A 24,524-nucleotide genomic window follows, 5' to 3' on the forward strand; every position below is an offset into this window, starting at 1 on the left:
ATCCCAGTTTTGTATTTTTTAAAGGTTGGGCAGTTTTACACACTCTCTCCCAAAGAAGGAGGAACTAAAGCACCTTTGTGTGAAGAATGAAGCTAAACTGGATTGTCTCTGGAGAGGTTAGGGATTGAAGAAGTGCTTGGAATCAAGGAATACTGAAGGGGAGCTGGAGATTCCTGAGACCAGCAGGAGGGACACAGTGGGTGGAGGAGGGAACTCTCTTTGAGTGACTGAGGCTGAGTTCCACTTGTAAGCAGTCCGTGAAGTGGAGGAGTTGGCAGAAAGTGGACCCCAAGATCTGAGACTGGAGAACATAGTGAGGGTCCCTGTGGGTGACTGGGACCAGTGGGCTGGTAGACTTATGGGACCCTTCCAGAACAGAGAACCCAGTTCAAATGCCATCCCTCCAGGCAACCTTTTGCTACCTTCCTGTCCCCTCAAACTATGACAAGGGCTCCTGCTTTGTGACCCTAACTATAGCATTTATCTCAATGATTAGTGTTTTTCTGTCCTTCCCACTAGACCTTAAGGCCTATAGGGCAGGGTCTGAATCTCTGTGTTAATTTCTAAGTCCCCAGACAGAAGCATGGGGCCTAACACACACTGCACAATGAGGTGTCTGGGATTTGTCACACGGATAAAGGAAGAGAACAGTAAGGAGACCAGGATCAGCACCTTATTGGTCTACCCAGCAAAGATGCCTATTCACAGAATACCCCCAGTGCTTAGGATTGTGCCTGGGATTCAGTAAGTGCTCAACACATACTTGCTAAGTGAATGAATGTCCAAACAAGCCAGTAATTATGTGCCCTGAGATGAGAGGTATGTTAAAATTAGCACAGGGGCTGAGGGTACACACAACGTGGTTGTGGTCCTTCTCAGCTAAGGAGTCCTGCTCTGCCCCCTTGGGAATAAAGGAGCTCCAGGGCCCACTCTCCCTGCAGAGAGGCAGTCAGGAGCCAGCGATTGGGGTGGAACAATAAAGGCTTTGTGAAGGTTCTGGAGCCTTCACAATAGCTTCCTCCCTCTGTGTGCTGTTTTAGCTGCGTCCAGTCACTTGGTCCCAGTAATAAGTAGTACAGTTCTTTCAAAGGACCTATGCATCTCTTCCTAGGGCCAGTGAGGGAGAGGAAATCTTAGCACTGGCTAAGCTCTCTGCAACACCATCACATTTTCTCCTCATAACAGCCCACCAGGTAGGTGCTAACATTTCCCCCATTTGATAGATAATTACGAGAAAGAAAGTTACTTGTCCAGTCAGACCACTGCATCCAGACTCCCCTCCTGCCTGGACATGGCCCATGCTCTCTAGGATCTTTCTTTTCCCCTCAGTGGCCATCAGCAAACTCTTGGGGTCCCAGGTTCCTGAAGCTCTGCTCCCAGCACTACCCTGGAGCTACACCCCTTCTGTTCCCAGCCCTTCCCTGGAGCCATGTCCTCTTCGGTTCCCAGTCCTTCCCTAGAGCCACACCCCCTTTTCTCCTCTGTGGATCATTGGTTTTAAGGGTGATTTTAGACCAAGCATTTGTAGTACTGTTATGGTTTGGTCCCCAACCCAACCTTTTCCCAGGTCCTGTTGTCCCCTACTCATGGGGTCCCCTCACCCACCTGTCACTCCAGGAGCCATTCCACTCCACCTGGCCCCAGGGGTTCCGCAGCCGCACCAGCTTCACTTTCTCACCCTTGTACAGGGCCTTGGGCAAAGAGGAAAAGCTGTCTTGCTCTGGAACCTTTCTGAAGGGGGTGAGGGGTATTCTGTCTTGCCCTGAGGGTTGGGGTGGGAGTGGGGAGAGGATCCCATACAGGGAGTTGTCCTGCTTGGTCAAGGAGACTAATCACAAGTTTGCTGTGAAATGGCAGAACCTTAGCACGAGCTTACAGGAGTCAGGCTTGGCCATTACCTTGCCATCTTCTAAGAAGTGATTTTCACAGTGAACAACTGGCCATTTAGAAATTTGGGTGGAGTGGGTGGAGTGGGTGGAGGTGGCAAGGTATACAATGTAGGGTTCTGCTGGCAGTTAGGTGTCTCTGCGTGAATTATTAATAGAAAAAATGTCCCTGCTGGCTGAAGAGTGACAGAAAATGTCCCCTCTAAGTAGATCAATCAGAAAAAGGGGCCCCTTCCTCCTGTCTGCAGCATGGGCTGCTGTGGACAACTGCCTCTCTCTGCCCATCCCTATGACCAGGGCACAACTGCCCAAATGTGCGCAAGGGGCCTGACAAACTCCCTGTCTCTATTGTGACCCAGTTAAGGCCAGATGTGTCAGTGGGAGCAAAATATCATTACTGACCATGAAAAATAAGAAACACAAGAGCCCATGAAATTAATTTCATAAAACCAAAGTGATTTCTATTTGTTCTTTGGAAATGTTGGGGCAATTGCTATCTTTAGCACTAAAAACAAACATAAACTGAGCACTATCTTGTGGCAAGATCCACCTACAAGTCCCAGTAGTCTCCTCCAACCCCAGGCACTCAGCCTGAGTACCTGATTGGAGGCAAATTCTGCAGATGCGAAAGGGCACAGAAAGCCAAGTTCTGACTTCAGGAGTTTCCCCCAAGTAGCCCCTCAAGTCCTAACCCTTCATACCCCACCAGGCTCACCTCCTCCAGCCCAGTGACTGAGTAGGCATGGCCTTTGACCAGCCCACAGGCCATTCTTGTCTCATACTGAACTGGAACAATCGTCTGTGGAGTGAAAACCAGACAGCCTGTCAGGGCTTGTTTCCTGAGACAAAGTTCACCCTGGTTCACACCCTGGGTTCAGTGAGGACAAGCACACCTCCATGCCCTGGGAGCATGCCTCCTAGCCATGAGAAGACCCTCACTAGCCCTTTAAGAGAGCCAAGAGTATGCAGCCCAGACAAGGTGTTTCCATCAAGGTGGTCCCTTGACCATTGGAGAACAATGTGGAGGCCGGGGCCGAGAGGTGAGTGAGAGCGTGCCTGGCCCTCCTTTCTGGATCCCTTGGGTCTTTCAAAGGAAGAAGTGGGGGTGGATGGAGGCTGCCTTGGGTCAGGCTCCCCTTCCCTGAGCCCACCCAGGGTTGACTATTCCTGGAAGAGAAAGGGATTGAGAAGAGGGGTTAGATGAAACATGGAGGTCTAACCTTTTATCTTTATATCCCCTCACCTTCTCCACCCACCCTAGAACATATTCAAGAAATTAAAAGTAGATTTCCTTAGTGGTCCAGTGGTTAGGACTCCATACCTGCACTGCAGGGGGTGCGGGTTTGATCCTTGATTGGGGAACGAAGATCCCACGTGCCATGTGATGTGGCCAAAAATTTTTAAAAAGAAAGAAATTAAAAGTTCCTGCACCCAGGCAGAGAATTCCAAGGCAGCCAGAGGAGAGTCCTGCTCAGACATGACTGATCCTCAAAGAGCAGGGAAGTCTCTTCCATCTGAGATTTGCAGCCACAAGAGATCCTTGGCAGAAGGGTAGGAGGGCCAAAACCCAGTGAGCCCTAGATGGATCTCTGTGGCTTCACTCTGCCTGGTGATATGACAGCTCTAAGAGGTAGCCTGGAGCCCTTTTCAAAGTGAGGAGTATATGAGGAGCCAAGGCTTTTGGCACCTCAAACTCTTCCAGATTTCAGTCTTTAGAGGACCCAGACCATGTGAATAGAAAGGGAGGCGGGGCAGGAGGTTCATAAATCTCTCAGTTTTGGACCAGGGAAACCACTTGAAATGACTCTGTGGCATTACATATGCATTCCCAGCTATTCCACTACTGGCCATCTGTCCAAAGAAAAGTGTCCTGGATGGACACAAAGATGTATCTAATAGGATGTTAGCTGTAACATTTAAAAACTACAGCCAAAACAGAAAAAGAAAATATTTAAATTCCCAATAATAAGTTATGGGATAAAAAAAAAACTACAGTTTATTTGGAGTCCAACTACAATGTTGGACTATTGTACAGCCACGAAAAATGTTATAGAAGGCACACTAAGAATGTGATTCTTGTTGACACATTAGGTATATAAAGCTAACTGAAAAAGAAGCTTGCTGCAAAGAGGTACATACAGTATGACTGTATTTTTAAAATAAAAATTTAGATTATGTGTATGCACAGAAAAATCCTAGTAGGACATATGCCAAATGTTATTATCCTTAGATAGGGAAAAAATAGGTTCATTTTTTCCTCTGCTTTACTGTATAGTATGTATTACTTCCAAAACTACTAGAATATAAGCTCTGGGCCGGGGGTGGGGGGAGTGTGTGGAGACTGCTCATTCCTTAGAATCCTAAACAAATGGGAGAGAATTTTCTTTGTTTGTTAGAAGAGTGCCTAGTAGGAACTCAGTAAATAAGTGTCAAATATATAAATGAATGAACTAGAAGAAGAGAAATACTTTACAAATAAATGAAATCTGCCTCATAAATATTTATGCCTGTTAATTCATTATCAGAGAAACTGCCTGGACCATGGAGTATGAAGGAACCCCTTCCCCTCCCCAACCAGAGATTCCCTCCAAAAGCTGTCTCCCACCTCCGTTCCTCAGAAGCCTTGGAGCAAGCAAGAGATTCCAACCCAGACCCCTGGAAGGCCCCAGGAGGAGCCTACGTGGGCGGTGCCGGCTGCTGAGGAAGGTCTGACACCACACAACACACCCGGGCCATACAGGTGGGAGGAGTACACACCCGAGTTGGTCTGTCATCTGAGCATCCCTCAGGGATGAGGTCTGAGTCCCTGAGCCGCGAGTTATCCATATTCCTCACCATCCGCTCAATCAACTCCCCCATTCTCAGCCCAGAAGGAGAGGTTCCATAGGTCATGTGTGTGCCATCCTGAGGCCCAACAGGGAGGGCAGGGAGTCCAGGAGAGGGAGAGAGAGTAAACAAAGGAGGGTGATAGAAAGGGAAGGAGAGAGAAAGAAGGAAGGGGATAGACAAAGAAACAGAGGAGAGATAAGTAGAGCATGAATGGAGAAAAGATGGAGAACAGTGATGCAGAAAGAAAACGTTTGTCCATGGGTGCTTCATCTTCCCAAGCTTTCCCATCTACTGGGTGTACTAGGAGAGGAAGGAACAGGGATTCAGCTTGGGCCCCTTCCTCACAAAGAGAGATAACCAAGACTGTTAGAATACATTGACTAACCCCCAGGGAAGGTGCATCTCCTGGCCAGTCTGCCATCCCCTTGCCCTTGGCTCTGGTCTCAGTTCACACCACTTTGTTGAGAGGTGGACTGCAGGCTGAGCTTCTCCCAGATTACAACACAAAGCCTGTGTCCCACGTGCGAGATATGATCAAAGCTCAGTGACTGGGAGGCTTTCTTAGAGAACTGGTAGGTTCAGGTCCATAGCCCAGTGTGTGGCCAGCTTACTAGGGGCATGCTGGAACTGAGAAACACCAGCCCTGGAGGCCTCAGTTCAGTTCAGTTCAGTTCAGTCACTCAGTCATGTCTGACTCTTTGCGACCCCATGAATCGCAGCACGCCAGGCCTCCCTGTCCATCTCCAACTCCTGGAGTTCACTCAGACTCACGTCCATCGAGTCAGTGCTCCAGTAGCATATTGGGCACCTACTGACCTGGGGAGTTCCTCTTTCAGTATCCTATCATTTTGCCTTTTCATACTGTTCATGGGGTTCTCAAGGCAAGAATACTGAAGTGGTTTGCCATTCCCTTCTCCAGTGGACCACATTGTGTCAGACCTCTCCACCATGCCTGCCCGTCTTGGGTGGCCCCACAGGGCATGGCTTAGTTTCATTGAGTTAGACAAGGCTGTGGTCCTAGTGTGATTAGATTGACTAGTTTTCTGTAATTATGGTTTCAGTGTGTCTGCCCTCTTGCAACACCTACCATCTTAAGGTATGAGAAACCCTGGAGGCCTATTTCCACCTAAATTCTAGGATCTTTATTGGAAACCTCCAGAAACTTCTCCCTTGAGAAATTCCCAGTTTTCAAAGTTGAGAGCTACTTTTCTGCTTCCTAAAACAGAACGTTCACCCCATCCCAGAGGAAAGCCCTGTGCTGCTGTTCACTGGGTAAGTCTTCCCAGTAGCTGGCAGCTCCCTGTCCTGCACCCCACACCCCAGACTTACATCAATGGAGCAGCCCATGAGGGAACCCCTCTCGATGGCCTTCTTCATGATCTTGTACATGTCTCTGGGAGCATCCTTGATTTCAAAAAACTCTGTCACTCCTCCCGTGAAGTCCTCCATGGCCTCTGTGGTATTCCCACCTTTCAGGGCTTCATACGAACCATGGAGCCTTAGAGATAGGATGAAGACTAGTCTGGGGTCACAGGGTTCCAGGAAACATGACCCCGGTACCCCTGGCTCCAGGACTTTACTCTTGGGTCCTGTGATGCTGTCTTATCCAAATTCTCCAACAACTCTGTAAGCTTTTGAACAGATACTATGATTCCCTTTCTTCACAATGGAGAGACTGAGCCCCAGAGGCTGTGTGACCAGCTAAGGCCACAGAGAGGAGAAACACTGGGACTGGAACCTGCTATTCCCACTTCCTGATAGTTCTCTTTCCACTATACTCGGAATCTGAAGTAGGGCTTCATTAAAGCCATTAGTAGCTGGAGTGGAGATTCTGAGAAGCAACATGGCTTTTATTCATATATTCTGAGCTCCAGTGTTATGTGGCAGCCTGGATGGGAGGGGAATTTGGGGGGAAATGAATACATATGGCTGAGTCCCTTCACTGTTCACCTGAAACTATCACAACATTGTTAATAGCTATACCCCAATACAAAATAAAAGTTATGTAAAAATACAAATATGTATATATAGTGAGCTCATGAGGTTGAGCCAACCAAGGCTCTGGGATTTGAGTTCCAGAGAAATAATAATGGGATCCAGGATCTGTAGTGCCACCAAGAAGGGAGGATTAAAGAGCTCGCTATGGAAACTAGAGATTTCCTATCCCCGTCTTACTTAGCATAAGCCTTCTCCAGCAGAGCACTCCAGAACTCATTGCGATGGTTGGATTTGGTGAAAACCAGTTGATTGTTGTAAGTTGGCAGGCAGTCATCAATAACCACGTCCACCCAGTCTCCATAGCGCCAGAACTGCACAGAAGCATCAAGCACAGTGCCATCCTCAGATTACCAGTGGGAAATGCATCCCTACCCCACAGTCCTTTTGTTCACACTATTCTGGGTTTAGAGAGGGTGAATCTTTCTTTAAGTGGACTGTGACCTCTTTGAGGGCAGGAAGTATGTTACAAACCATTATGCTTCTTCCATACAGTCCAGCTCAGTACAAGGGATGGTAGGTACTCCATGTGTATCTGAGGGTTTGAGATTTTCCTTCTGCTCTGTAGGTCTGGGGTCAGCCTAGGTATCAGTACTTTTAGTTATCTCAGCTGATCCTCATATGCAGTCAGGGCTGAGAAGCACTGGTCTAGGAGAAGGTGACGTATAATTTATGTACTTCTTGATGACAAATAAGGTAGGAATTGTTGTTGAAGAGGAAGGATTGACATGGAAATGGAAGGTGACCCAGAATATACTCTGGTTAAACCAGGAACACTGTCCAGTAATCCCAATTCTAGATGATGTTCTTTCTTGAACAAATTGGTTTTAACCCAAGAAAGCCAAAAGTAGTTTAATTTCCTTCTAATGACATTTACTCTCCTATGAACAAGAAGGCAAAAATCTGTGTGATCTTTGTGTTTATGATCCTTTTGGTTTCAGACCTTTTAAATACCCAAGGGGAGTGAGCAGCTTGATGGCATAGGGAAAAAACAAGACTCGGGACCCCACTGCCCTGTCTACATTGGGATGGCAGCAGGAGTCTGATCCTAAACCTGCAGAGAAGACCCTTTCTGAGGCCTTCCATCCTTGGATACAAGATCAATTGATGATCTGGGTCAGTCCAGGACATTGGGAGCCTTCAGGGCTGTTCAGAAGCCTCAGAATACCTGTAGATACATGTGCCCACATAAGAAGCTCATTTCAGTTCTGGGTCAGCATGGGGTCTGGCTCTTTGCTAGGACAATTTGGATCCAGAAAATTTACAGTGTCTGAACTTATTCTGAAACCAAAAGACTCATTGCTAGGCCAAGCCAGAAGCCTGGTCCCCAGATTAACCAGACTTTTCTTCCAGAGCCCGGAAGGGGTGAATGATAGTGTGGGTATAGACTTGTGTTGGCATTTCTTTTGCAGCCTAAACGGCCCTCTGGATTCCCAGTGCTAGTGTCTTAGGGATTTACTTGAGAAAGGCTTCTGGTTATCACACAGAAGCCTGACAGCTGGAAAAGTAAAAATAGACCAACAGGCCAGCAAACAGGATATCCTCTAACATTTCTGGGGCCTAACGGAAAGTGTAGGGGTTTGAGGGTAGGAAGAAATAAACAACTACTTCCTCACAGGCTTGAGGCCTGAAGGGGGTCACTGCCCACAGCCATAGCTGGCTGGGTGGTTGGGAATCTTTCCTGGAGCCACTGGGAAGTCAAGCCCGGGATACTTGGTAGGTGGATGGCCCACTGGCCCTCTTAACTACAGTCCCTTGACCTCACCTGGAAGTGAAAAATCCCCGCGTAGTTTTCAGTGAAACTCTGATCATGGGGTATGACCCGGAAAAGCAGACGCTTGTTCAAGGTCAGGCAAGCGATAGCTGCAAGAAACCAGCAGTCCCCTGCAGGCAAACACGTGGCATAGGTCACAGGAGGGCCCACACCTCCAGGGAAGAAGGAGACCCCATCCCCATCAGCTGCTCTGCTTTCTGGAGAAGGGCATACACTTGGCTTTCACTGTCCTGCTTCCAGATCTGACCTTACGGAGGTGTCAGCCAAGGAAAGGAGTGTGACTGCAGTCCCTGGACCATGCCATCAACAGGGTAACTTACTCCCTCATGACTGCTTTCCTGAAGGCTATAGGCAATTCCTCTGTCTGCAGTATAAGCTCATACCTCCATCTGGACCTCAATGGAAACTGAGCAGTGGGGGTCATAATTGGGTCATTCTTTCTAACACCTGTAGGAAAGCTGCCTGCCCTGCACCTTTGCAATGTGGCTGCAGGATCTGAGCATCTGAGAGCCATCAGACCAGCCCATTAGTACTGTAAGGAAAGCTGGTTAGTATTTGGAGGTGGCACTTTGCCCTGTTGGTGTGTGCGTGTGTGTGTGTGAATGCTCAAGTGGCAGGCCAGGAACACTAACAGAACACAGGCTATGTTATGCAAGGCCTTTGTTGTGCTGTGTGGGATGTCACAGCATCTTTAAGTCTGCAGAGGGGAGGCTGAGAGCCTCCACAGACCTCCTCCCACCACCACCACTACCACCCTCCCCACTCCCCACCTCCCAAACAGCCAGCTTCTCTGAAACAGTGTGTCGGTTGGAAGGCCCAGGTTATTAGCTGGCCAGGGCTCTGCAGGCAGCCTTCCTTCAAGCGCAGGAAGTCAGATATTCAAACCCTCTTCAGCCTCTCCTTCCGGGACCAAATTAGCTAAATTCCTTTCATTTGGCCTTGAGTGCCCCTTTTCCCTCAAGTTCTAAATTATGTCTGTTGATATTTGTTTCCTCCAACTTTACTTCACAGAACTTTTCTGCAGTTCCCACTAAAGACAATACCTTCCAAATAAGAGGCTGAGATAAAGGAAGCAGCCAAGCTAATTAACCAGACAGAAAATTGGATGTTCATCCACATGGTAGGTGTTGCCTTTGTTGAAAAGCTTGTTTAATACGGAGCTATTCTGGGACAGTTTAAGCAAGAGTTCGAGTTATGAAAGCACTTTTTGTGAGCATATCGAGTCTGCATGCCCAAGGGACATGCATGCCACACAATTTCAGAGCTGCTTTCTAAGGAAGGTTGTTGTTTAGTCTCTAAGTCATGTCTGACTCCTCGTGACCCCATGGACTTAGCCTGCCAGGCTCCTCTGTCCATGGGATTTTACCAGGCAAGAACACTGGAGTGGGGACTCCAGTGCTCCACTGTAGGGACTCCTGGAGAAGGGATTTCCTTTTCCAGGGACTCTTTCTGACCCAGGGATCAAACTCCTGTCTCCTGCATTGGCAGGCTAATTCTTAACCACTGAGTCACCAGGAAAGCCCTTTAAGGAAGGTGGGTCCTGCTAGAAACAGGGCTTGTGTATTGCTGAGTGGGGTGTGTGAGTGTCCTGGAGACTCTGGAGAGGAGGCGACCTCCTGTTGTGACACAAGGTAAAGAGCTGGTGAGAAAGGTGGGAGGGACAGAAATTAAATGAAGTAATCACCAACACAGAGCTGAATGAGTTTAAATAATGTTATCAAAACTACCTCCCCCCAATTCATTACAAGCAAAACCAGATTACTGTCCCTTTACTTACTATAAAAAGATCATACCTCTTAATCACACCTTGATTGTTTGGCTAAATAGGACCAGAGGAACTTTCCTACCTAGATCTCCTTGGCAGATGTCAGTTCTGTTGGCTCCACCAATGATAAATCGGGGATTCTCACAAATTTCCTGTGAAGCAAAAAGGAAATAATAATAGTAGCTATTATTTACTAGGTTCATATGCAGTACTGGCATCACATATCAGGAGTTTTACACACTTAAACCTCAGAAACGCCCATGAACTGGATACTATCATTCTTATTTTTCAGATGAGAACACCAAGACTCAGAGAGGTTAAGAATTTGCCCAACGACACACAGCTAGCAGGCAGGAGAAGCCAGATGCATGGCTCCTTTTCTCATTGTCCCACATTGATCCCTCACAGTGATATACTTACTGTCTGAGTAAGGGAGCACCTTGAGAGTTAGGACAGTGTCACTACTGTCTCAGCTTTGACCAAGGGACAGTACAAACACATCTCTTGTTTGTTTGTTTTCTAAGCCAGGAAAAGAGGTTCAGGAGGGAAAGTAAGGATCTTTTTCCCCAAGATGTGGTAACATAGGTATTTAGTATCAGCATGTGTCCCAAGGGCCACAGGGTTTGAGAGCTGGGGAGAGCCAAGAATAAATTTGACATGAGCCTCGAAGGCCTCCCAGTCTGTTGGCAGGTATGCTTCTTTAATAAAGCTAACCCAACATGACACCCTGGTCCCAGCAGTTTTGAAATCCAGGCACTACCAGTTATATACATCCCAACAGAGGCCAACAGGGGGTGCTCTTGTGTTTGTTTGGATGTGTCATGCTTTGTATTTTAACTTTTGAAATAATTATAGATTCTGTGTTTTGGTTTTAACTTTGTCCTTCACCGCTTCAAGAAGCCTTGCTATCTTGGTGATATAGCCCTCTCTGTTTTTCTGTCTTCCCTAATACAACAATCCGGGTGAGTGAGCTCAGTGAATGAATCTCCCTGAGCTCAAGATCTACCTCACCTACTAGATGGAGAGTCGTGCATAGATCACAGCACACACACCACCCCCTTGAAGCTCTTATCAATGGAAGGACAAACCCCAAATAATAATTTTTTAAAAGGTTATCTATAGGGGAGGAAAGGATTAAGTGGTGAATATAGGGATGGAAGTAAAACTCTGAATACATCTGTTTTAAAATAATTTTGACTTAGGAACAATGTACATTTTATAGAATTAAAAACCAAATTGAATAAAATGCAATTTTAAAAAGCAATCTGTAACTGTGAAAGAATAAAATTCTTATTTTAAGCTACCAAGTTTATGGTAATATATTATAGCAGCCATAGGAGCCTCATACAAATGGCGAAAAATACATGGGAAAATGCTCAACATCATTAATCATACAGGAAACACTACAATGTGATACTACTACACACCAAACAAAATGGTTAATACTTAAAAGAATAATAAACTGGTATACTAATTTTAGTGGGGAAAAAAAGCAATCTGTAAAAGCTGAAAGCAAATTGAAGAAAAGGAACCTAACTGCTTACCAAACTGATGGCATGATCACATACATAAAATGAATTCTTTCAAGTGACTTGCAATGTAAAATGTTGGCTGTTTATTCCTTTGGGGATATATCCTAAGTTCAGTTCAGTTTAGTCGCTCAATTGTGTCCAACTCTTTGTGATCACAGTTTTTTTGTGATCCACACAGTCAAAGGCTTTGGCATAGTCAATAAAGCAGATGTTTTTCTGGAATTCTCTTACTTTTTCGATGATCCAACAGATGTTGACAATTTGATCTCTGGTTCCTCTGCCTTTTCTAAATCCAGCTTTAACATCTGGAAGTTCACGGTTCAGGTACTGTTAAGGCCTGGCTTGGAGAATTTTGAGCATTACTTTACTAGCATGTGAGATGAGTGCAATTGTGCGGTAGTTGGAGCATTCTTTGGCACTGCCTTTCTTTGGGACTGGAATGAAAACTGACCTTTTCCAGTCCTGTGGCCAGTGCTGAATTTTCCAAATTTGCTGGCATATTGAGTGCAGCACTTTCATAGCATCATCTTTTAAGATTTGAAATAGCTCAACTGGAATTCCATCACCTCCACTAGCTTTGTTCATAGTGATGCTTCCTAAGGCCTACTTGACTTTGCATTCCAGGATGTCTGGCTCTAGGTGAGTGATCACACCATCGTGATTATCTGGGTCGTGAAGATCTTTTTTGTATGTTCTGTGTATTCTTGCCACCTCTTCTTAGTATCTTCTGCTTCTGTTAGGTCCATACCATTTCTGTCCTTTATTGTGCCCATATTTGCATGAAATGTTCCTTGGTATTTCTAATTTTCTTGAAGAGATGTCTAGTCTTCCCCATTCTATTGTTTTCCTCTATTCCTTTGCATTGATCACTGAGGAAGGCTTTCTTCTCTCTCGCTATTCTTTGGAACTCTGAATTCAGATGCTTATATCTTTCCTTTTCTTGTTCGCCTTTTGCTTCTCTTCTTTTCACAGCTGTTTGTAAGGCCTCCTCAGACAACCATTGTGCCTTTTTGCATTTCTTTTTCTTGGAGATGGTCTTGGTCCCTGCCTCCTGTACAATGTCACGAACCTCCATCGATAGTTCTTCAGGCACTCTGTCTATCAGATCTAATCCCTTGAATCTATTTCTCACTTCCACTCTATAATCGTAAGAGATTTTATTTAGGTCATACCTGAATGGTATAGTGGTTTTCCCTACTTTTTTCAATTCAAGTCTGAATTTGGCAATAAGGAGTTCCAAATTGGGAAAGGAGTACATCAAGCCTGTATATTGTCACCCTGCTTATTTAACTTATATGCAAAGTACATCATGAGAAATGCTAGGTTGGATGAAGCACAAACTGGAATCAAGATTGCTGGGAGAAATATCAATAATCTCAGATATGCAGATGACACCACCCTTATGGCAGAATACGAAGAACTAAAGAGCCTCTTGGTGAAAGTGAAAGAGGAGAGTGAAAAAGTTGGCTTAAAACTCAACATTCAGAAAACTAAGATCATGGCATCTGCTCCCATCTGCTGCTGCTGCTGCTAAGTCACTTCAGTCGTGTCTGACTCTATGCAACCCCATAGACGGCAGCCCACCAGGCTCCACTGTCCCTGTGATTCTCCAGGCAAGAACACTGGACTGGGTTGCCATTTCCCTCTCCAGTGCATGAAAGTGAAAAGTGAAAGTGAAGTCTCTCAGTCATGTCCGACTCCTAGTGATCCCATGAACTGCAGCCTACCAGGCTCCTCCATCCATGGGATTTTCCAGGCAAGAGTACTGGAGTGGGGTGCCATTGCCTTTTCCATTGCCTTCTCATCTGGTCCCATCACTTCATAGCAAATAGATGGGGAAACAATGGAAACAGTGACAGACTTTATTTTCTTGGGCTCCAAAATCACTGCAGATGGTGACTGCAGCCATACAATTAAGAGATGCTTGCTCCTTGGAAGAAAGTTATGACCAACCTAGACAGCATATTAAAAAGCAGAGTCATTACTTCACTGACAAAGGTCCATCTTGTCAAAGCTATGATTTTTCCAGTAGTCATGTATGGATGTGAGAGTTGGACTATAAAGAAAGCTGAGGGCAGAAGAATTGATGCTTTTGAACTGTAGTGTTGGAGAAGACTCTTGAGAGTCCCTTGGACTGCAAGGAGATCCAACCAGTCCATCCTAATGGAAATCAGTCCTGAGTATTCATTGGAAGGACTGATGCTGAAACTGAAATTCCAATACTTTAGCCACCTCATGCGAAGAGCTGACTCTTTTGAAAAGACCCTGATGCTGGGAAAGATTGAGGGCAGTAGGAGAAGGGGACGACAGAGGATGAGATGGTTGGATGGCATCACTGACTCAATGGACATGAGTTTGAGTAAACTCCGGGAGCCAGTGATGGACAGGGAGGCCCAGCATGCTGCAGTCCACGGGGTCACCAAGAGTTGGACACAACTGAATGATTGAACTGAACTGAACTGAACTTTGTGATCCCATGGACTGCAGCACACCAGGCTTCCCTGTCCATCACCAACTCCCAGAGCTTGCTCAAACTCATCCATTGAGTCAGTGATGCCATCCAACCATCTCATCCTCTGTTGTTCCCTCCTCCTGCCTTCAATCTTTCCCAGCATCAGGGTCTTTTCAAATGAGTCAGCTCTTTGCATCAGGTGGCCAAAGTATCAGAGTTTCAGCATCAGTCCTTCCAATGAATATTCAGGACTGATTTCCTTTAGGATGGACACGTTGGATCTCCTTGCAGTCCAAGGGACTCTCAAGAGTCTTCTCCAACACCACAGTTCAAAAGCATCAATTCTTTAGTGCTCAGCTTTCTTTATAGCCCAACTCCCACATCCATACATGACTACTGGAAAAATCATAGCTTTAACTAGATGGACCTTTGTCAGCGAAGTAATGACTCTGCTTTTTAATATGCTGTCTAGGTTGGTCATAACTTTCCTTCCAAGAAGCAAGCATCTTTTAATTATATGGCTGCAGTCACCATCTGCAGTGATTTTGGAGCCCAAGGAAATAACTTCTGTCACTGTTTCCATTGTTTCCCCATCTATTTGCCATAAAGTGATCAGACCAGATGCTATGACCTTAGGTTTTTGAATCTTGAGTTTTAAGCCAGTTTTTTCACTCTTCTCCTTTACCTTCATCAAGTGGCTCTTTAGTTCCTCTTTGCTTTCTGCCATAAGGGTGGTATCATCTATATATCTGAGGTTATTGATATTTCTTCCAGCAATCTTGATTCCAGCTTGTGCTTCATCCAGCCTGGCATTTCGTATGATATACTCTGCATATAAGTTGAATAAGCAGGGTGACAATATACGGCCTTGATGTACTCCTTTTCCAATTTGGAACCAGTCCATTGTTCCATGTCCGGTTCTAACTGTTGCTTTTTGACCTGCACAAAGATTTCTCTGGAGGGAGGTAAGGTGTTCTGGTGTCTCATGTCTTTAAGAATGTTCCACAGTTTTTTGTGATCCATACAGTCAAAGGCTAAACCTTACATCTTAAGGTCAAACCCCAAACCATAATGAAATGTGAACCATAATAAATAAAAATAATATTGTTACTACTTCAAAATATTCACATGGAGGATAAAGTAAATAATGTACATCAATGTCATTAGGAACTAGGATATTTTTAGTGTAAAAGAGAATATGCAAGGGTCCTCCCTGCTGGCTCAGTGGTAAAGAATCCACCTGCCAATGCAGGATACATGGGTTTGAACCCTTGTCCAGGAAGATCCCACATGCTCTCAGTGTAACTAAGACCTTGAGACACAACTAATGAACCCTCGCTCTGGAGCCAGTGTTCCACAATAAGAGAAGCCGCTGCAATGAGAAGCCCGTGCACAACTAGAGAGTAGCCTCTGCTTGCCGCAACTAGAGAAAGCCCCTCATAGCAACGGAGACCCAGCACAGCCAAAAGTAAGTAAGCTTCAAAGAGAGGTTTCATTTAAAAAGAAAATATGTAAAATTATAAAAGTGAATAACTTCAGGAAAAACCCAGCAATGTTAAAGTTGAGTTGGATATTTAAGTATAACTCATGATTCATTTCTGTCTCTCTAAAAAAACTTTCTATCTCCCAGCACTAAAACAAAACAAAACATAAAAACTAGAAGCAGTAAAAATGTAGTAAAGAGAACATCAACTACCAGAATGTGGTCTTTAAAAAACGTTTTTCCCTAATATAAAACTCTCATTATTTCAAATAAGACTCTTTCCTCTTAAAACGCAAAGCAATTAAGGTATAGTGAACATGTTATTTTTGTCTCCCCAGTCTTCTGCATCCTTGCAATACATTCCCCCTTCTCCTGATATTATTCCTCAGTTTTCAGCTGGAGAGCAACCCTACTGTCAGCACTTGTTCTGGTGGGCTTCCCCCTTCCCCCAGCTCCACATGGCTCTTAGGGCAACTAGAGTGAAGGTGGTTGGATGACCACCAGGAATGGGCAGATGACCAAGTCTAGGCCAAGAGATATGGGCTAAGTCTTTTGTTGTAACTATTGAGAAAGAAACACATTCTCCTCCAGGAGTTACTAAGCTGGAGAATGTCAGCCTGAAGCTGCTTGTGGCCATTTCTGCCCCTTTGTGAAGGTAACCTGCTTGAGAGTAAAGACAACTCAGAAGAAGCAGATGGAGGAGTGGGTGGAGAGGGCAGAGGTGATAAACAGACAGACAGATAATATTAGGAAGTGTGTCTTGATGTGGTTTGAGGCCTGGATTCAGTGTGTCTAAACCCAATCATCACCTTTGAAAATTCAGTTATAGAACGTTTTTGGCTTAAGTTAGAGTTGGGCCTCTGTTACTTGCCAACTGAGACACTTGACTACTGAGTGTCCTGCCCCTCTTATAAGGGAATATATTATAGAGTGACTCAAATAATGGAATTGTGGCTACATTTTTTAGCTGTCACAGGGGTAGCTTTCTCTCCTTGGGTCTACAGGTTCAGAAGCCTCGTCCACCCACCTGCCACCAATTCCAGGGCTGACAACTTGGAAAGGCAGCAGCAGCTGCACTGCTTTCTCTCCCGTCTGCTTCAGGTATTTGAATGGAGTTACATTTTTTGCAATGGTAGAGATTCCCCAATATGCCACATTTACCTTCAATACTACCTCAGCTAAATTCACCAGACACTAATTGGACTTCTGAGTATGTACAGGGCTGGGAGATTGAAGGATATAATAAAAAGAGGAAATCATCCCTGCCTGCCCTCTGGGAAACCCCCAGCCTAGAAACCCTCAACTGTGTGTCCTCATGAGAGATGTCTGTTTGGTGAGGGTCAGTTAGCAAGCTTGTTGAGGACTAATTCATAGAATAGCTAGATTTGCCTAGATACCCTCCTCACTGCCTACTTTTCTGGAGTGTCTGAGACCTGTTTTTGTTGGTTAATATAAACAAAGGGTAAATCATGCTGGCTCTGTCACTTTAGCTTGGGGACCTAAGGCTTCTGGTCACTCCTTTGGCTATAATTTGGCATGAGACTGGATCTGTCAGTGATGGAACCACAGCAATTAGCAGCAGGTAACCATTTCCTCCATTTTGAGTGCTGTGGTTTGCACAGTGTCTCCAAACATTTTTTTATTGTATACCTCCATCATAAGAGCACTTCCCTGGTGGCTTGGATGGTAAAGAATCTGCCTGCAATGCAGAAGACCCAGGTTGGATCCCTGGGTTAGGTAGATCCCCTGGAGAAGGGCATGGCTACTCACTTCAGTATTCTTGCCTGGAGAATCGTATGGACAGAAGAGCCTGGCGGGCTACGGTCCATGGGGTTGCAAAGAGTCAGATACAACTGAGCGACTAACACTTTCACTTTCTTTCCATCATTAAAATGTTCTGAACACACAACTCTACAAAAGTATCTTTATTAGTTTTAAATTATCTGTGTGTATTATGCTAACATATAATGTGCATTATAAGATAAATAAAAACATACATTTAAAAGGGTGGGCTAATAGAGGACTTCTGGTTTCAGCTCCAACATGTAAAGAGCTTGGAAGTCATCCCTCCCTTCCTTACCACAGGAAAAAGCCAACATCTGAAAACCAGTGACTTTGCTTGGACCCATCAGAGAATTGAGGTTAGAGGTCAGCTACACTGAAATAAAGATGCACGTGAAACCAGAGAGTTATAGCCAAGATCTGTTTATCTGGGGCAGAAGCTGCCTCAGCCACAAACTGGGAGAAACACTGAAATGGTAACCTTGATGAATTTCTGGAAGCTAAGTGAAGACTAGCACAGAGTGAGAAACTTCTGGAGGCCACAGTCTTTAGAAGAACCCCGCCTCCCCCATACTTTCATGGTTTCTACCTCCAAAAATTCCACTAAGTTCTTGTGAAAATTCAAGGAAGATCCTCCTACTGGGGAAAAGGCTTTTTTTTCCTGTCTTACCTATGTTGGGGGAAGTATGTTACTTCCACTCTAGCTCCCTCTAGTCTTTCTCACCAAAGAAGGGAAAAATGCTATACCAGTGGAAAAACGTGTGAAGGTCACAGCCCAGAGAGACGGGCCCATTAAAAGGCAGAGCTTTAATCATTAGATTATAGAACACTTCCCCTCGCCCACTGTACTACCACATCAACAGGGCTCCAGTGAAATAACAGCGACTTAGAGCTGAAAGAGCTGTAAGATGTAAGCTCTGATAAGTACTTAGGAAAGCCCAAAGTCAAGAGAGGAAACAAACCAAGGATATTAAAGGAATCGGAAGCATCTGACATCTGCAGCTATAAGAAACCACCATAGCACAACCAGTTTCTAGCCAGCCTAACATAAATCCTCATGCCAGGGCTCTCCTAGTGGTCCAGTGATTAAGACTGCATTCCCAGTGCTGGGAGGATGGGTTTGATCCCTGGCCAGGGAATTTCTGCACACCACTATGGTGCGGCCCAAAAAAAATTCACCTCATGCCAAAGGATTATTTATCTCAGTTCTTATTACCCAAAACAACGTCTACTTTCAGCCAAAAACTACAAGAGATGTCAAAAGGCAGGTAAAAGCAGTCTGAAAAGGTAAAGCAAACATCAGAACTAGATTCAGATATGACATAGATGTTGGAATTACCAAGTAGGGGATTTAAAGTAATTATGACTAGTGTGTTAAAAGGTCTAATGGAAGAAGTAGATAGCATTCAAGAAAAGGTTGGTAATATAAGCAGAGCGATGAAAATCAAGAAAGATTCAAAAGGAAACGATAGAAATAAAAAATATTACAACATATATTTGATGGATCCATCAGTAAATTAGACAAAGACAAAGAAAAGAATCAGCGAGATTGAAGATAAGACAATAGGAATTTCTTAAAGTGAAATGCAAACAGAAGAATATAACAATAACAAAAAACAGAGCAGGACATCCAAGAATGGTGAGACATTCAAAATGTGCAACATATGCATAATTGGAATACTGGAGGGAAAAAAGAACAGAGCAGAAGAAATATTTGAAGTAATAATGCCCAAGAACTTTCCAAAATTAATGACAGATAACCAAATCACAGATCCAGGAAGCTCAAGGAACATCAAGCAACATAAATGCTGGCAAGATAAAACATAACTACACTTAGGCATATCATATTCAAACCGCAGATAACCAAAGATAAAGAAAAGATCTTGAAAGAAGCCAAGAAGGAGGAAATGCTCTAGAGGAAAAGAGACAAGAATTATAGCAGACTTTTCTTCAGAAACCATGCAAGCAAGAAAGATCGGATTGAAATATTTAAATTGATAGAAAAAACCATCAACCTAGCATTCTATATGCAGAGCATTAATCTTTCAAAACTGAAGGACGGGGACTTCCCTGGTGGTCCAGTGGTTAAAAATTTGCCTTACAGTGCAGGGAATGTGGGTTTGATACCTGGTTGTGAAACTAAGATCCCACGTTCCACGGGGAAACTAAACCTGTGTTCCATAGCTAGAGAGAAACCTGTGCACCACAGCAAAGATTCCATGTGCCACGATTAAGACCTGATGCAGCCCAAAATAAGTGAATTTTTTAAAAACTGAAGGAGAAATAAAGGCTTTTCAGACAAAACCATAGGGAATTCATTTCCAGAAGACTTGCCTTGCAAGGAAGGTTAAAAGAAGCTCCTCCAGGAGAAGGAAAATTATTTAGAACAGAAACCTGGACCTATATAAAAAAAGGAAAAGCATCAGAGAAGGCATGCTGCTGCTGCTGCTGCTAAGTCGCTTCAGTCGTGTCCGACTCTGTGCAACCCCATAGATGGCAGCCCACCAGGATCCACCATCCCTGGGATTCTCCAGGCAAGAACACTGGAGTGGGTCGCCATTTCCTTCTCCAATGCAGGAAAGTGAAAAGTGAAAGTGAAGTCGCTCAGTTGTGTCCGACTCTTCGCAACCCCATGGACTACAGCCTACCAGGCTCCTCTGTCCATGGGATTTTCCAGGCAAGAGTACTGGAGTGGGGTGCCGTCGCCTTCTCTGCAGAGAAGGCATAAATGAAGGTAAAATAAAGCTTTTATTTTTCTTATTCTTAATCTAAAGATAACTTTATTTAAAGTAATTCAAACAACAACATGTTGAGTACTTATAGCATATGGTAAGTGAAATCCGTGATAGTAATGTCTCGAGGGAAGGAAGGGAGAAATTGGGTATTTTCTATTATAAGGTACTAGATTGCATATATCGGAGAAGGCAATGGCACCCCACTCCAGTACTCTTGCCTGGAGAATCCCAGGGACGGGGGAACCTGGTGGGCTGCTGTCTATGGGGTCGCACAGAGTTGAACGCAACTGAAGTGACTTAGCAGCAGCAGCAGCAGACTGCATATATGGACTTCGCCAGTGGCTCAGATGGTAAAGAACCAGCCTGCCATACAGGAGACCCAGGCTCAATCATGTGTCAGGAAGATCTCCTAGAGAAGAGAATAGCTACCCACTCCAGTAGCTATTCTGGAGAATTCCATAGACAGGGGAGAATTCCATGGACAGGGGAGCCTGGTGGGCTACAGTCTATGGGGTCACAAGGAGAATACACATTTCTGCTCTCAGTATCACATGGAAGAGTCACTAAGACCACATTCTGGGTTATAAAACACACTTTGACAAATTTCAAAGAATATAAAATATACAAAGTATGTTTTCAGATGACAGTGGAATGAAAATAGAATGCAATAATAAAATAACTGAAAAACCCCAAATTATTTGGAAATTAAATGACACACTTCTAAATAACACACAAGTCAAAGAAGAAGTTCCAGGAGAAGTTACAAATTATTTTGAACTAAATAAAAATATAACATCAAAATTTGTGGAATGCAGTGAAACCAGGGCTTAGAGGGAAATCTATAATATTAAATGTATATATTAGAAAAGAAGAAAGATCTGATATCAATACCAATATTCTACCTTAGGACACTAGAGAAAGGAAAAAATTTAAGCTCAAAGCAAGTAGAAAAAAAAGAAATAATAAGAGCAGAATCAATGAAACTGAAAATAGCAAAACAATAGAAAGAATCAATAAAGCCAAAAAGTAGTTCTTGAAAAGGTCAATAATATTAATAAACCTCTAGCCATGCTAACCAAGGGAAAAAAAGGGAAGACACAAATTACCAACATCAAAAATGAACAGATCACTACTACTGATCCCATGGACATTAAAAGGATAATAAAGGAATACTACAGATAACTCTATGACCACAGAAACTGGTAACTTAGATAAAACATACTAATTTCATGGAAGACACTACTAAATCATGCACAAGGACAAATAGATTATCTGAATATGGCTATAACTATTAAAAAGTTTTGTTCAATGATTAATAACCCTCCAAAAAAGAAAGCACCAGATCCAGATAATTTTCTTGGTGAATTCTATCAAACATTCAAGGAAGAAATGATACCAATTCTCTACAATACCCCCCAGAAAAATAGAAGCAGAGAGAGCACTTCGTAACTCATTCTATGAGGCCAGTATTACTCTAATACTCAAATCAGAAAATGACATTGCCAAGTAAAACTACAGACCAATCAATATCTCTTATGAAAATAAAACCAAATCCTCAAAAAAATTAGTAACTCAAAAATGACAAATTATAAATGAAATTATACACTACAGATAAGTGGGATTTATTCCAGGTATGCAAGACTGGTTCAACATTTGAAAATCAATCATCACAACAGGCTAAGAAGAAAAATCAATGATCATATCAATCGATACACAAAAACCATTTGACAAAATTCAATACCCATTCATGATAAAAACTCAGGAAGAATGTCCTCAAGTTGGTAAAGAAAAGGTACTTTTTTTTAGAGACCTACAATTATCATATTTAATGTTGAGAAATGAGATGCTTTCTCCTTCAGATTAGGGACAAGACTCTCCTCTTCCCACTCTTTTTTTTTTCTTTTTTAAAAAAATTATTTTTTTGATTCAAGGATAATCGCTTTACAGAGTTTTGTTTTCTGCCAAATATGAATCAGCCATAGTCCTCTTACCACTCTTACTCAACGTCATATTGAAAATCCTAGCTAATGCAATAAAACAAGAAAAGGAAATTTATAAAGATTGGAAAGGAAGAAATAAACTCCTCATTCACAGATGATGTAATTGTCTATGGAGAAAATCCTGAACAAATAACAAAAAGAAAAACACATTTCTGGAACTAATAAGGAAATATAGCACAGTTGGAGGATAAAAAGTTAGTATATAAAAGTCATACACACACAAAGAGAAGTATTTTGGTATGAGTCACCATGAACTCATGTTTCACTTATTATGAATACAGTCAGTTAAATATCGAAATACAGATACGTCTGGGATGAGCCCTAGGACTCTGCATTTTAAACTGGCATCACAGGTGATTCTGACGCAGGTAGTCCAAAGACCACAGTTTGAGAAGCAAAGCACAGAGTAGCTGAATACAATTGAAACAAACGGGCTCTTCAGTTGCTGGGCTGTAAGGCATCCTTGAGCAAACTGCGGAGAAGGCAGTGGCGCCCCATTCCAGTACTCTTGCCTGGAAAATCCCATGGACAGAGGAGCCTGGTAGGCTGCAGTCCATGGGGTAGCGAAGAGTTGGACACGACTGAGCGACTTCACTTTCACTTTTCACTTTCCTGCATTGGAGAAGGAAATGGCAACCCACTCCAGTGTCCTTGCCTGGAGAATCCCAGGGTCAGCGGAGCCGGGTGGCCTGCCGTCTATGGGGTTGCACAGAGTTGGACACGAATGAAGCAACTTAGCAGCAGCAGCAGCAGAGCAAACTGCTTTTCCTGGTAAGGAGTATGGAAGGTCAGCACGGACCTTTTATTTAAACAGAAGTGACATATCACTAATGAACCAGCCTTAGGCAAACAGTTAAGAAGACAAGTCTCCAGCCTCCTGCAGCTTCCTATTCCATAATTTTCACCACCTTCCATGGAACTGCTTTTGTAACTGTGAGCCCTAATTCTGTTCACCACTCCACTTCCCCAGAATACCTGCTCTCGAGAAGAGATGTGACAATGATTCCTTACTGTTTTACTATAACTTTAAGTCAGTGCATTAGCTCTCTCAAAAATATTTACAGTCTCAGGCATTTATAAAGTATTAAATAGTCTTTAGCTCAGGAACAGAAAATAACAGCTCCAGTTTCAGGAGGAAGCAGGAAAGTATTTAGGAGCAGGAGTATGTTAATAAGCCACTTGGTCAGATCCAGGATCTTTGGTCTCAGGCTCTGGACCACTTGATCTCCTGTCCCCAGGAGCTGGCCTTACCAGGACAGCTACCCTGTCCCTCCTATCCCTACCTTTGGCCTTTTCCACGCGATGGCCTTCATCTTGGTTTTCTGGCTCAGCTCGTGGGAGCCCAGGGATTGGATGCCTGCTGGGAACACACAGTCTTCAAAGAGGCACTTCTGAGCCAGGCACCGTTGTCTGAGAACAACAAAATCCTGCCCCTCATACTTGATGGGCTGTGTGGCAGTGCCCTCTCCATTTCTCCTGTCCCTCTCACGGATCACACGGTCACAGAAGAATCCTGGCAGCAGGTAGGGCATGGTGACCGCTCAGGGAGTGGAGCTGGGCCTTTGCTGTGGCCTCTTTCCTGCTGCGCCCTCAGTCCAGGCCTAATCCTCCCGTGAATGGGCCGGAGCCTATATAGCTCCTCCACCCTCAGCAGTGCAATGCAAATGAACACAGCCCAGAGAAAGGCCGTGGTCAGAGTCAGCAGCTTTGCCTGGAGGCCCCTGAGCCCACAGTCAAGGGGCAACACCATGCCAGTCAGACAGGGAGCCGGCAAGGGGAGCAAGAGAGCCAGGGACAGCCCCAGGACAGGCCACAAGGCCTACAGACCTTCAGGCCACCTCCATCAGCCTTGCTGGGATTCTTTCTTTAAAAAGAGAAAATATAGTTACAGAGAGGCTTACTCTGCCTCAGCAAAAGGCATTCAGACCTTTAACACTGGCGGCCAATGGGATATAGCATGGGGCCTTCGAAACATGCTGTATACACTAATCCTATACAGGCTGCTGAATGCATAGGAGGAATCTGCTCCGGGCCATTGTCTGAGGTTAATGAAGCCTTCATTCTCCTGATGTCCCTGCCCCATCCCCCCAAAGACCTTGACTGACCATTTCAGGACTCTAATCTATGAGAGGAACCTAGAGGGTAGGTAGCTTGACCTCGAATGAAAGTCCCTGTGAAAGTGGGTTCCAGTGGCTGTGAACCGACACACAGTGTTCTGAGTTCAAGACCTTTGAGGCAGAGAACGTGGTGGACCCGGAAGGAGGATAAATGTGTATCAGAATTATATTCAC

The 24,524-nt window shown here is 44.3% G+C and overlaps 1 protein-coding gene across 6 annotated transcripts in view; it reads right to left on the minus strand.

Moving 5' to 3' along the window:
- Window positions 1-24,524, minus strand: part of CAPN3 (calpain 3) — a 55,724-nt gene that overhangs the window by 17,848 nt on the left and 13,352 nt on the right. For 3 of the 6 annotated variants that reach the window (XR_005718727.1, XM_040226839.1, XM_040226838.1), the window contains exons 2-8: window positions 10,332-10,401; window positions 8,476-8,594; window positions 6,891-7,024; window positions 6,045-6,213; window positions 4,644-4,790; window positions 2,602-2,685; window positions 1,606-1,691 (exon numbers count right to left, since the gene is read on the minus strand). Coding sequence is in view for 4 of the 6 variants with exons in the window: in XM_040226839.1 (XP_040082773.1) it covers window positions 1,606-1,691; window positions 2,602-2,685; window positions 4,644-4,790; window positions 6,045-6,213; window positions 6,891-7,024; window positions 8,476-8,594; window positions 10,332-10,401 (809 nt within the window). In the remaining 2 variants the exon portion in view is untranslated. Of the gene's footprint in view, window positions 1-713; window positions 730-1,605; window positions 1,692-2,601; window positions 2,686-4,643; window positions 4,791-6,044; window positions 6,214-6,890; window positions 7,025-8,475; window positions 8,595-10,331; window positions 10,402-24,524 lie in introns of those variants that run through there. The other 3 variants (XM_040226842.1, XM_040226840.1, XM_040226843.1) reach the window with 2 other exon arrangements.

This window comes from Oryx dammah, unplaced genomic scaffold (assembly GCF_014754425.2).
Source record: "Oryx dammah isolate SB20612 unplaced genomic scaffold, SCBI_Odam_1.1 HiC_scaffold_26, whole genome shotgun sequence".
Classification (NCBI taxonomy): domain Eukaryota; kingdom Metazoa; phylum Chordata; class Mammalia; order Artiodactyla; family Bovidae; genus Oryx; species Oryx dammah.